Source organism: Podarcis melisellensis (assembly GCF_964234715.1).
Source record: "Podarcis melisellensis genome assembly, chromosome: 10".
Taxonomy (NCBI): domain Eukaryota; kingdom Metazoa; phylum Chordata; class Lepidosauria; order Squamata; family Lacertidae; genus Podarcis; species Podarcis melisellensis.
The window spans coordinates 73,854,317-73,867,761 of record NC_138542.1 but is presented as its reverse complement, the minus strand read 5'-3'; the positions used below and the strand labels follow the sequence as shown (position 1 = coordinate 73,867,761).

General features: G+C 49.3%; 1 protein-coding gene across 10 annotated transcripts in view; it reads right to left on the bottom strand.

Annotated features, from left to right (window-relative positions):
* The window catches only part of SHANK3 (SH3 and multiple ankyrin repeat domains 3), a 436,398-nt gene that overhangs the window by 201,719 nt on the left and 221,234 nt on the right, over positions 1–13,445 (bottom strand). For all 10 annotated transcript variants that reach the window (XR_014172130.1, XR_014172131.1, XM_081926705.1 and 7 more), the window contains one exon: positions 8,406–8,745. Coding sequence is in view for 8 of the 10 variants with exons in the window: in XM_081926705.1 (XP_081782831.1) it covers positions 8,406–8,745 (340 nt within the window). In the remaining 2 variants the exon portion in view is untranslated. The remainder of the gene's footprint in view (positions 1–8,405; positions 8,746–13,445) is intronic.

Below are 13,445 nucleotides of genomic sequence, written 5' to 3'. Positions count from 1 at the left end.
CTAATTCTCCCCTGGTCTCCTTGCTGGCCCAGATAGGACTAACTTAGCCAGCTAGCCCTGGTGATCATCTAATGTTTATTGGATGGATTTCCCCCTTAAACTGATTTTGAATTCTGAAGTTATTGTTATTCACGTTTTATACTGTATTTAAAACACTTCAATTGAGTGTTTTAAATTTGTTGTTAGCCGCCCTGAGACCGGTTTTCTGAACAAGGAAGGGTGGGGTATAAATAAATTATTATTATTATTCTGACCACTGGAACGGTCACCCACGAGAGATGGTGGACTCTCCTTCCTTGGAGGTTTTTAAGCAGAGGCTCGATGGCCATCTGTCATGGATGTTTTAGTGGAAACTCCTGCATCACAGGGGGTTGGGCTTGATGACCCTTGGGGGTCCCATTCAACTCTACAAATCTATGATTCTATGTGAGCAGGTGGCATTGTAGCACCCTTGGCTCACGTGCATTGCCAGGGTGGTTCTGCACTCCCCCAGCCCTCCACAAAGCAATAGCCACTGTTATCGCCAACACATGGGCAGAGAGGAGTGAGAAAGCTTTTTTGCTGGAAGGGAAGTAATAGTGCCACTGTATTCTGCTCTGGTCAGACCTCACCTGGAGTACTGTGTCCAGTTCTGGGCATCACAGTTCAAGAAGGACACTGACAAACTGGAACGTGTCCAGAGGAGGGCAACCAAAATGGTCAAAGGCCTGGAAACAATGCCTTATGAGAAACGGCTAAGGGAGCTGGGCATGTTTAGCCTGGAGAAGAGGAGGTTAAGGGGGGATATGATAGCCATGTTCAAATATATAAAAGGATGTCACATAGAGGAGGGAGAAAGGTTGTTTTCTGCTGCTCCAGAGAAGCGGACACGGAGCAATGGATCCAAACTACAAGAAAGAAGATTCCACCTAAACATTAGGAAGAACTTCCTGACAGTAAGAGCTGTTCGACAGTGGAATTTGCTGCCAAGGAGTGTGGTGGAGTCTCCTTCTTTGGAGGTCTTTAAGCAGAGGCTTGACAACCATATGTCAGGAGTGCTCTGATGGTGTTTCCTGCTTGGCAGGGGGTTGGACTCGATGGCCCTTGTGGTCTCTTCCAACTCTATGATTCTATGATTCTAAGAAGCAAGGTGGGCGAGGGCAGGAGGGGTGGAGAAGGTTCAAGGCACTGCTTCTCGCCAGCTGCAGGTCTCTCGTTTTATTGCATCATGAAAAGGTGTATCAGGCCCCCATTGGGATGGGTGGGGTGTGGGGCTGCTGCCGGTGAGATTCTGGGATGGGTGGGGTGTGGGGCTGCCGGTGGGAGGGTGCTGTCTGTGCAGAGCACCTCCGCCTTGAGGCAGAGAGGCCACTTCCGAGACCGGCGTCTGACTCCTGTGGTTGAAATTCAATAAATGGATTGTGGGCGGGCGAGGAAATTAATTCACATGACTAACAAACACACACGCAAACAGCCAGAGACAGGCACTTGATTACGGTGGGGCCTCTGGGGATGGGCGAGAGAATATTAAAAATAAAACCCCAAGGTTTTCCACCGCTGCTTTTCTTTTGGGGGGGGAGCACCAGCTGAAGGTCTGAGTGAACAAGAGGAATGAGGGGGAAGGATGGTTGGTAGAAATCCTCCAGAAGAGGAAAGGGAGAGGTTGGAGAGCAATGCATTTTGCTGGGCCCTGCCTACTCAAAGGAGTGAGATTCCGGGCCACCCTTTCCAAGCATAGGCGAGATGGCTAGACCTGATGGTTCAAAAGATCTGGGGAGAACCTGGTTGGGGAAGGTTGGACTAGGGAATGGGGTTCTGGAGGTGATTCCCCACTTTTTGATATGTTATCACTTTGCCACAGAGGTCCAGCATAGCAAGGGAAGCCAAAGGCCACTGCAGAGCAAGAAAACGAATGGCTCCTGCAAAGTTCCCCGAGGGTCCCTGGAAACGTCTTGAGAACAGGCTGAGAAACCCCAAGGAAGAGCTGCAGAGCTTCTGACTTGGTCCAGCAGAAACCTCAGAGATGGCTCAGAATATCAGTGACACAGGAGACGCACATGTGCGACGTGGCTAGCTGTCTCGTTCTCCCGCTGCCAGATTCTGTTTGATAACATTGTATTTTGCAGAATAGTGTATAACCTTTTTCTTTCCTTTTGAAAAGAAAAAACTATCGTATTTTTTGCTCTATAACTCACTTTTTCCCTCCTAAAAAGTAAGGGGAAATGTGTGTGCATCTTATGGAGCGAATGCAGGCTGCGCAGCTATCCCAGAAGCCAGAACAGCAAGAGGGATCACTGTGCAGCGATCCCTCTTGTTGTTCTGGCTTCTGACATTCAGAATATTTTATTTCTTGTTTTCCTCCTCCAAAAACTAGGTGCATCTTATGGTCTGGTGCATCTTACAGAGTAAAAAATACGGTAATTGAAAAATATATAAAAGAAATAAATTCATTCTCCTAATCTGAGTGCATTTTTACAAACCCCAAACTTCGCTGTTTATTATTGACTTGCGTACTTATTGCATTTAGATCCCACCATTTTCTCCCAGGAGTGCAAGGTGCTGTGCATGGTCCTCCACTCCTCCTTATTTCATGCCCTCAACAGCCCTGTGATGCAGGTTAGACTTAAGAGGCAGTGACTGGCAGTGAGCTTCACGGCCAAGTGGAGATTGGAGCCCTGGTCCCTCTCAGTTCCTAGTCCAACTCTGACACTAACTGCTACACCACGCTGCCTCCATCCAGATCAACTAGTCCCACAAGAAGAAATAAACCAGGCAGGCCTGTTGATATGATGACATGGAGGTGCCTTATGCTGGCTTGCATCCATTCTGCCAACGAGCCCAAGGAATGTCTCTGCCCCTCTGGGCTCCGGAGCTCAGAGACTCTTGCTTCTCAGCCCTTCCTTTAATTGATCCCATCACCTTCTGCCTGCAAAGTGAGTGATCAACCATGGAGCCATGACTTCAAGGGCAGGTGGCTCCATCCCAATTTACACAGAATCTTTCCAGAGACTGCAGGAAGATTTCTGCACAACTCAACCACTTTGCCTCCTGTTTCTTAAACGACGGTTGGGTTTAAAAACAACATCCACACTTTGCTTCTTGCTCGGTGGGGCTAACACGGTTGCTAAGATCCCTTTGAAGATCTTAGCAACCACGTTGGTCCCCCAGAATAGGAAGCAGAACAACAGAGACAAGCTTTGTATTTTTTACAGTGATTATTATTTACTCCAGCGAGTGTTTCAGTGTAGGAGGGAAGCTGTTGACCTTGAGGGCAGCAAGGAAGCCATTGGGGAAAAGGCTCACCGATTTGGGTGTCATCAGCAGGTTTCTGAGTTGTCTCTGTCAACAGGTGGAAAAAGAGCCCCACCACCATAGAGGGAAGAACATCCTATTTTGCCATAAAAACAAACCACCCCATGGCCTTTTAATTTCTACCTGGTAGGGGAAGCCCCTTACTCCAGAATATCCCACTACTCAAATGGAGAGGAGGTCCCATATCTGGGCAAGCATCCTGCCTCTGTTACCGCCATCAGTGCATTCAGAGAGGGATCATAACAGGTGTGGGCAGACTTCAGGCTGATGGGATCGACTGTGTGGTTTTCTTATGAGAACCCCAGGATCTATCCATCAAAGTCAGGTACAAAAGACACAGAATTAAAGAACAGGGTGTCTCCGAGCACATTCCAAAGCCAGGAGTTTGCTCACAGTCCTTCCACTCCCACTTTACCCAAGCTTTCTGCGCTGCAGCAGCCCCTTTTGTCGTTCCTATTGTTGAACAACCGGCAGCCAGAAACTCTGGCCAATTTACACAAATCGCCCAGAGATCTTCTGCCCACTCTGGATCAAAGTGATTTACTTCACAAGCATTTCAACAGAGTTTCCTGGACTAAGATTTTAAGTAGCACAAAAGGTTACCCAACGGAACATCTCTTCCTGCATGTCCTGTTGCAGGAATTTATGTATAGGTTGGGGGGGGGGGCTGCCCCTCCAGCAGATATCATGCACATGCAGCCCACTACCTAAATCAGCACAATCACTTTTGTGATTTGTCCCCACAAAACACTTCATCACAGTTTCTTCCTATCTATTCAAAGGGCCTCTGCTGCACGATACCAAATGTACCAATTCACTCATAAATGTCTCTATTTGTATAGACATGTGAGCTCAGCTGCTCAGCAGCCCCTCTGCCTGAGTGATAATCCCCGCATCCTGATACCTGAGTGCCAGACAGGTAGCCATTGCAGAAATACCAAACTCAGATGAAGACAAAAGGGTGTGATTAACTTGGCTGGGAAAAGTAAGTATCTGTTTTGTTTCACTTGATGGGTGTTTGGTGGAGGGCAAGGAGAACCATGGGGCAGGGTCCAGGATGCTCAGATTACTGCCACCAGACCTCCCCTTTCATGATGTAACCATGATATATTAGTGATGTATTTGGGGGGCTGTAACATGGGGATTAGCAACTAATAAAAGTTTGGATTCTCTTTTGTTTGGGGCTTCCATCTTGTTCCACCTGGTGGCAGGTGGGAGTCCTGTCGCGTCAGTCTTCAATAAAGACCAAGCCTACTGGCTGCTGTTTTGCTCTGGTATTCCTGGCTGGTATCCTTGCTTTTTGTCCAAGGAAGCCCTCAGATTTCTCCCTTAACAGGAGAGAGGGAGCCTTCTTTGTCAAATGCTCTCCCCCAAGAGCCTCACCTGGTTCCTGCTGCAATGTCATTTTTGTGCCAAAAACCTTCTCACTCTCCCAGACCTTCTGACATATTTATGTTATTTCAACATCTTTAATTTTAACCTGGTTTAATCGGATGGCAAATAATTTTAGCTACCAGTTAGGATTTCAGTTTATACAATTGCACTGGTGTTGATACTTCCTCTCCCTTGTTGCTTGCCTGTGTTATTTTTGAAACATTTGTATTTTGCTGGTATTTTGCTGTTTCATTTAATACAGTGGTACCTCCGGTTGCGAACGGGATCCGTTCCAGAGGCCCATTCACAACATGAGCAGAACGCAACCTGCGTCTGCGCATACGCGGATCGCGATTCGCCGCTTCTGTGCATGCACGGACGTCATTTTGCACATCTGCGCATGCGCGAGTGGCGAAACCCAGAAGTAACCCTTTCCAGTATTTCTGGGTCACCGTAGGACACAACCTGAAGCAAACTCAACACGAGGTATGACTAGGAAGGTATGATTAGGAAGAACTTCCTGACAGTAAGAGCTGTTCGACAGTGGAATTTGCTGCCAAGGAGTGTGGTGGAGTCTCCTTCTTTGGAGGTCTTTAAGCAGAGGCTTGACAACCATATGTCAGGAGTGCTCTGATGGTGTTTCCTGCTTGGCAGGGGGTTGGACTCGATGGCCCTTGTGGTCTCTTCCAACTCTATGATTCTATGACTGTACTGTACTGTACTGCACACGTCCTTGGAGCCCAAACTCTTGGAATCCAGCTCGTTCTTTCTGGGGAAGGCTGCTCTGAAGAGGAAGGGGCATCAGGGAGCCACAGTCCACTCTGTTTGCCCCAAGCTGGATCGGTCTCAATAAGAATTATTCCCTTCCTTCCTGAGTAATCACATTATTCCAGCAGACTGCCACCTGGTGGCTCATTCTGATTATAACACTGGCAGCTCTTTCCCAGAGACTCACCCTCTCTAAGGCAGGGAAGCCTGAGCTTCAAGGATTGCTAACAGATGCTGGGCCAGCTCTCTTTCCTTGGTGCAGGACTGTGTTAGCCTGCCTGACAGCGCCCTCAGGTTGGCTGGATGGAAGGCACTCTGTGATTATTAGTCAGAAGTCGGAAACTGATGGCATTTTTTATGCCCCGTGTCTACAGCATTCTTGAACTTCAGGACTGCTTGTTCACAGTCCTCCATTAGTGATATTTCTGCCAATTGGTTATTTGCCACCAGGTGAGTCCTGACCATCTTGGCTGTCTCTTAATGCAAACCCAGATCATCAAGCCTGACCTTCTTCTTCTCTGGTGATCACTTGTAGCTGAATAAGATGGTCTTCCATAAACACGGTTTTAACAATGAGTCTGTAAGTGACTGTGGAGGCCAGTTCCAGATCCACACATCCTTCCACAGTGGGGACATAGGTTTCCGGACGGGAGTTGATCACGCTGTGGATTTGCCAAGTGTGCCTTCCCCTACACGTTTTCCCCTTGCGTCCTGAGTTTGAGTGTCTTCAAAGCCCATGACACCTATGGTAAAGGCTGTTCTCCAGTTGGAGCGCTCACAGGCCAGTGTTTCCCAGTTGTCAGTGTTTATACTACATTTTTAAAGATTTGCCTTGAGACAGTCTTTAAACATCTTTTATTGACCACCAGCATTATGCTTTCCATTTTTAAGTTCAGAATAGAGTAGTTGCTTCGGAAGACGATCATCAGGCATCCGCCCAACATGACCAGTCCAATGAAGTTGATGTTGAAGAATCATTGCTTTGATACTGGTGATCTTTGCTTCTTTTAGTACACTCGTAGCAGCAATGTTCTATGCTTAAGATAATATTCTAGTCTCTTGCTAAGAATGCTGTTTTATATGTGCATTTTATATTTGACTGCCTTTAGTACAGTAGTACCTCGGGTTAAGAACTTAATTTGTTCTGGAGGTCCGTTCTTAACCTGAAACTGTTCTTAGCACCACTTTAGCTAATGGGGCCGCCACACGATTTCTGTTCTCATACTGAAGCAAAGTTCTTTACCCGAGATACTATTTCTGGGTTAGCGGAGTCTGTAACCTGAAGCATCTGTAACCTGAGGTACCACTGTAATGTTTTCCTTTGAAATGTTTAAGATATATTTTTTAAAAGCTTTGCCTTGTTAAATGTACATTCTGCAGTTGACCTCCTTTGTAATGTTTTATTTTCAAATCTTTAAGATAACACGTTAGTTTCCTGTTAATTACGTTGCTTTAAATGTATATTTGAGTTTCTTCAGTAATGTTTTATTCTGGGTTGTTTTATTTGATGCTTTAATGTGTAGTAAACTGCTTTGGGATCTTTATATAAAGTGGTATAGAAATTAAATGAATAGTAATAACAATAAGTAATGAATCGTTAATCAAGAAACAACATGCCTGACAGGGCATTAACTTCTGGGGAACGTAGTGATGCTGATGGGCGAATAATTACAAAAGGAACTAGTGACAAAGACATTTACAGGAAAGGGAGGGTTTTTCCTCTGTTTTTATAGGTTTAACATTCCTATGCAGACCACTACAGCGACAAGGACATCCTGTCCCCAGCAAAGCCCTTTGTGGCATGCTGCCTGTCACTCATAGCGTGACACTGAACAGCTTGCTACCATCCCAAGCTGGGAATTAATAACCAAAACTGGGACAGACCATCGGAGGTGGTTATTAATACCAAAAGAAACTCGACAAGTCCAGACTGGTCACTTCCTTCTCCCAGGTCTGTCCAGGCACCATCCCAAGAGATTCTTCTCCACGTTAGTTCAAGGGCAATTGCTTCCCCTCCCCAGATACCAACTGAGGGGGTTTTGAGACCCCTTATTAATTTGTCCCCCAGGTCCACTGGTCAGAAGCAGCAAGGAATAGCCATGCCCACCACCCAAGTGCCCCAGAAAAGGCTAGAGAAAAGCAGGCAGTATGGAGGTACTGAAATTTCTGCTATTGGAACAGTGTGGCTGTGGTTTCTTACATCAGAATTGGCTAACCTGTTGCCCTATAGATCCAACATTGCCCATACAGCAGCGGCTGGGGCTGATGAAAGCTGTTTTCCAAAACATATGGGGAGGGGGCAACAAGTTGACCAAGGCAGGTGTAACTTGCAACTGGCTGCAACCACTGTTTGCGTCAACTTCCCCTGCGTGCGAAGGTTACATAAAAGGACATGAGAGATGCCATCTTCCATGGCCTCTCCCTGTCCCCACAACTTTGCCAAGATGCCAAAGGGCGCAATGGCTGCTCCCCAGAATCTCCCCCGCACGATCGCTTTCTCACCCCACCAAAAACTGGACCCAATGTAGACGAGGGGAACACCCAGTTGGCCATTGTGTTGGTTCATAGTCTGAAATACACCACTGTGGATCGCTTTGGCGGTTGGCAAGTATCACGATGGACCCAGAAGCTTGCATGGACCCAGAAGCTTGCATTGACCAGATGGGTCTGGATAGAGGGGAGACGGGCAGCAGAGGTACCCACCTCCCTCGGAGGGGAGGACAGGCCTTTAAGGCAGCCTGCCTTCAGCACGCTGGACAGCTCCCCCATCCTCAGAGGCGCCAGTCAATGGAAGGGATAGATGCAGACCCCTGAGGGAGAAGAGGGAGCTGTCCAGCATTTCAGCGGCGCCACTGGCCAGCCCACCCCTCCCACATTAGAACCACAAATGTGGCTGGAAGCAGTTGTGTGTGACCCTGGGTGGTCTGAGGGGGTCCCCCCCTTTCCTCCCTCTCTCGCGTGGCTTCTCTCACCTGGCCTTGCCGCGGCTGCTTCTCCTGAGTGTGTGGGCATCGGCCTCCTTCTCTTCCCGCACGCGCTGCAGCGATGGGGAGCGGCTGTGGGCACTCCGGGAGCTGCCCGTGCTCACCAGGCTGCTGTCCCCCAACCCCACCCCGACAGCGGCTTCCTGCATCTGAGCCAGCAGCTGTTGGGGCAGGCCGCGGAGCGAGGGCACTGGGGAGTAGGACGGGCGGCTCTCGGACTTCAAATTGTTGTCGCTGGCAGACCGCTGCAGCAGGCGGGGGGAGGAGAGGCCGCCCGTGCCGATGATCCGCCTCCTCTTCGTGTAGCTGGGAGTTTCTCTAAAAGGCACTGCAGGGGAGAAAGAGAAGAGGAGGGGAGACCCGGGGTGAATTAGCGACATCAGCTCCGCCCATCGGCGTTCAATTACACAAAACGGCAACGTGCTTCGATTCGCCTTAGGGCTGCTCAGTTAACTCCAACGCACTTTGACATCACCTACTGAGAGGACTGCTGGCAGACAGTTGAGATGTAAATGGCCCCCCGGAAGGGATCACTGCCACTATTGCACAAGTGTTACAAATCAGGGTGGGTAGTGGAGAGCTTAAGGTGAGCTCCTCCAAATTAGAGCAGCGATTGGTAACCGTGGGGCCAATTCAAGGCAGGCCCTGCTACGGTTCCTCAAGGAAGAGAAGACAGGCTCCTCCCCAGAGTGGGAGGTTGCTTGGCCAAAGGAGAAGAATAAGGGGGAGCCTGGTTGGAGTGGGTCTGGCCAGCTCATAGAAGTGGGAGCAGCAGGGGACACAACGAGGCAGACCACCTTACTCAGAAACAAAAACCCCCACTGCAGATCAGGAGAGAAAGATCAGAACCATATCTGGCTCCACACTCCTGTCCCCTCTTGGGTTGAGATTATCTCTGCAAGCAGTCGTGCGATTCCTGCACTGTGTACCCAGATCCCATTTCCCCCCCCTGAGATTGCTCAAGTTTTCCCAGGCCCATGGCAACAGGAGAACAGCTCAAGATCTGGCTGTGCTGCAAAGATATTGCCTGCCTGCTACACCAGGAGCTTAAACAGCCAGCTTTCCAGTTCTCCCCATCCGGGGGCCCTGCCCACCCTTCTCTGCTTCCACAGTTTCACAGCAAAAAGACCAAGGAGGCGTTCCCACGCCCCTCTGGGGCTTCACACAAAAATTGCATTTCCCCTTCACTGCATCTCAAGAAAAAAATGACCTGAATATGGGAAGCCCCCAAGAAGCAGCTCCTGGTATTGAAAACATCCGTCGCAAGGAATGTGACAGCTCCCTTTAAGAAGGCTATCAGAGGAACATATTCCTTTTAAAGGCGCATGATTTATTTATTTGTGCAGAGCTGTTTGTTTAAAACTTTTCTGCCGTGTCCTCTGCCGTTAGGGGGCACCTGGGGTGCTGTACAGCAAAGATTAAAACAATGACCTAAAACTCCAGGTATGGAGAGGATTTAAATGCAGCCCAAGGGATGCAAACACTGCTTTTGTCTCAGCAACAAATGGTCGATGCCAGTTTCTCAGAGCTACAGCGGATATCGGACCGCGCGTGATAAATGTCACTCTCAGTAAGCAGGCTGCAAATAACTGTTTCTGCTTGCCAGCCTTCTCTCGTTCCTAAGGACATAACACGCCGCGCCAATGGCCCATCCAGTGCAGGATCCTGTTCTCACAGTGGCCAATGGGAAACCCACAAGCAGGATCTGAGCACAAGAGCAACACTCTCCCCTCCTGTGGTTTCCAGTAACTGGGATCCAGAAGCATTTACTGCATCCAACTATGAAGGACAAAGCACATTCAGTTCAAAGTGTTGGTGCTGACTTTGAAAGCCCTAAACGGCCTCAGCCCAGTAGACCTGAAGGAGCGTCTCCACTCCCATCGTTCTGCCCGGACATTGAAGTCCAGCTCTGAGGGCCTTCTGTTGGTTCCCTCCCTGCGAGAAGCAAGGTTACAGGGAACCCGGCAGAGGGCCTTCTCAGTGGTGGCACCCACTTGGACTACTGCAATGCCCTCTATATGGGGCTACCTTTGAAGGTGACCCAGAAACTACAACTAATCCAGAATGTGGCAGCCAGACTGGTGACTGGGAGCACCCACCGAGACCACATAACACCGGTCCTGAAATACCCAGATTTGTTCCCAGTACGTTTCCGGGCACAATTCAAAGTGCTGACCTTTAAAGCCCTAAACATCCTTAGCCCAATATACCTGAAGGAGCGTCTCCACCCCCATCGTTCAGCCCAAACAATGAGGTCCAGCTCTGAGAGCTGGTTCCCTCCCTGCAAGAAGTGAGGTTACAGGGAACCAGGCATTGGGCCTTCTCGGTGGTGGCGCCTGCCCTGTGGAACACCCTCCCATCAGATGTCAAGGAGATAAACAACTATCCGACTTTTAGAAGACATCTGAAGGCAGCCCTGTTCAGGGAAGCTTCTAATGTCTGACGCTGTATTGTTTCCAGCAAGTGGGATTCAGAAGCATGGCTGCTCTTGACTGTGGAGGCAGAGCAGAGCCATCGATAGCACCAGACTGGGAGAGTGTGTGTTAGACACCCATGGGAGCAGCATTCCCATAAAACGCCAGCTTGTGCCAGCATGCAATGCACCACCTGGAGCCGGTTGCAGCAAACTCCTACCCACTTAAAAGGTTGCTATTCTGCCACACCCTTCTCATTCCTCAGCCATACAGCTGCTGCTGCACAGGGAAGAAACGATCTCTGTTGTTAAGTGTCTTCCTGTATTCAGGACAGTGCCAAATTTACGTATAAGCTAAACAAGCTACAGCTTAGGACCCCACTCTCTTGGGGGGCCCAAAATATTTTAAAGGAAAAAACAACTGGATGTACATTTCCAAAATATATGATAAAAATAATAAAAATAAAACCTACATACAGCAACAGTGTTTTGTGTTGTGTAGGCTCCTATGATGCAAGTCATGGGCCCCGCCTGCTAGCCTGCTCCCTGAAATATCACTGGTTTGCTCCTTTCTATATATAGGGTGCCTACATTCTGCATGGACTGGGTGCAGGGCCACATGTGCAAATGGCTTGAGATACCATCAGTTACCCTATAGCATATATTCAACACAAAAAACAGCGACAATTTGTTGTTGACAAAGGACAGCTGGACATATCAAGGGCCTTATTACCTTCAGTAGCTTAGAGCCTCATCAAACCTAAATCCGGCCCTGATTCAGGACATTGGAATGTCAAGGCTAAGCGGAAACCCATCTCCCTGACATACTTGCTACCCAGGCAAAGGCAGGGGGGGTCTTAGGTGTGTGTTACTCTGCCTATTAGGCCAAAGATATTGTCAGGGCCTGGACTGAGGAGGTATGCTGGGAGCAGCCGCCCCCCGCCCATCACTTTTCTTGAACCTTCCCAAGGGCAGGAGGACAGTATCAATTTAGAACAGTGGTTTGCAGTGGGGCATAGTCCAGAGAGGAAAAGCTGGGAAATACTAGGTGAGGAGCAGCTAGAAAAGGAAACACTGGGGGGGGGGAGCTGGCAGATTCAGTGTCCTTAGACAGCATTCCTGACCTTCCCCCCCTCCTTTGCCTAAGACTAGACAGCCTTGAGAGTGGCAGAACAGACAGTGCAGAGGCAACAAGCTCAGAATACTCAACATAGGAGTGAAGTAGATTAATGGGGACGGAGGGGGTAAACCTTAACTGGGAGCAACACCATTTCTAGAGAGATGTGCATTCCTTCGTCTCTCACTGTGATTATTAAAGAAACTAACTGGTAAGAACACTCCTTTCATTTGATCTGCTTAGTCTGATTCCCCGTAGCCTGAGAGATATGGGGAATGCTGTCAGTCTGTAGAAAGCTTTCTGGGGGCCACACGGCCAGGTGGGGCCAAAGGCAAAAAGTGGATGGAGTGGAAATGTCAGCCAACAAACTACATTCCGGTCAGGCTGAAGTCAAGACATTTTTTTTGCATACCCAGACTCTGCCCTCTGCCCAGGCAAGCAAGCGGCCTGGTCCCATTCCTAGGATCCGTATCCCAGCCTGGCAAAAGCTGCCCTCGAAGGCTAGTGTGGCCCCAGAAGCATTTGAGGCATCTCTGGGCTCCGCCTTCTTTTACTGCGAAATCTGAAAACCTGCACTGAAAACCGGAGGACAGTTGTGGTATTCAGTGGGGCTCCTTTCCAGGCAAGCTGCCTGCACGATTTCAGCCTAAACAGTTGCTGGGGGCAGACAAGGACACTGGTGGCTCTTGAGATGGCTTCCTGCCCTCCAGAGGAAGCCCCCCGCCCCCCAAACCACTTCCCAACACAGCTAGCCAAGGAATCCTCTGCGAGCCGGCCTCTTTCATTCCTTCACCTTCCTGGTCGCTTTCTGCATCTGTGACTCTTGCCTCAGAGATCCGTAGATTGCAAGTGCTTGCCCGCCTCTCCGTCGCCATGGCAACCTGATGCATTTATCCCGGCTGCTATCAGTCTAATGGCTCTGGCTTTCAGGGGATTCATTCCAAGCCCTCCAGGCTCCCTCATCTGGATCCCATTTTTTTATATAAAAAAGAAGGAAGCCATCCCCCTTCCCAGTGGATGTGATCGAGACTGGTCCATTTAATTACTGCATCACCCTCTTTTCTGCAGTGGTAAGTCGGTTGTCTGCACTGGTGTGCTGGGCCCGGGGGTAACCCCTGGATTCTGGTCCAGGTCTGGTCCCGAATCCAAGGGTTCCACGAGGAGTCAGTCTGACAGAGCCAAGGCAGGACATGAGGCAGGAAACCAGGCAAGGACAGGTACAGGATCAGGAGCTGTCGGTGGGTTACTTGACCCAGAGGCTGCCTCAGCCTCTCCTGACCCACAAGGACCCTGTGAGGTAGGTAAGGCTGAGACAGGGCAGAGACTGGCCCCCAGGGTCACCCCGGTGAGCATCATGGCTGAATTCGAACCCTGGTCTCTCCCAGGTCCATGTTTTCCTGCTGAGAGGACACAGCTCGTAGCTCAGCGTTCAAGGCATTTATCTGCTCAGAACTTCCAAATCCCCTGCTCCAAAGAGGCTTTTGTTCAATTAAAGCCT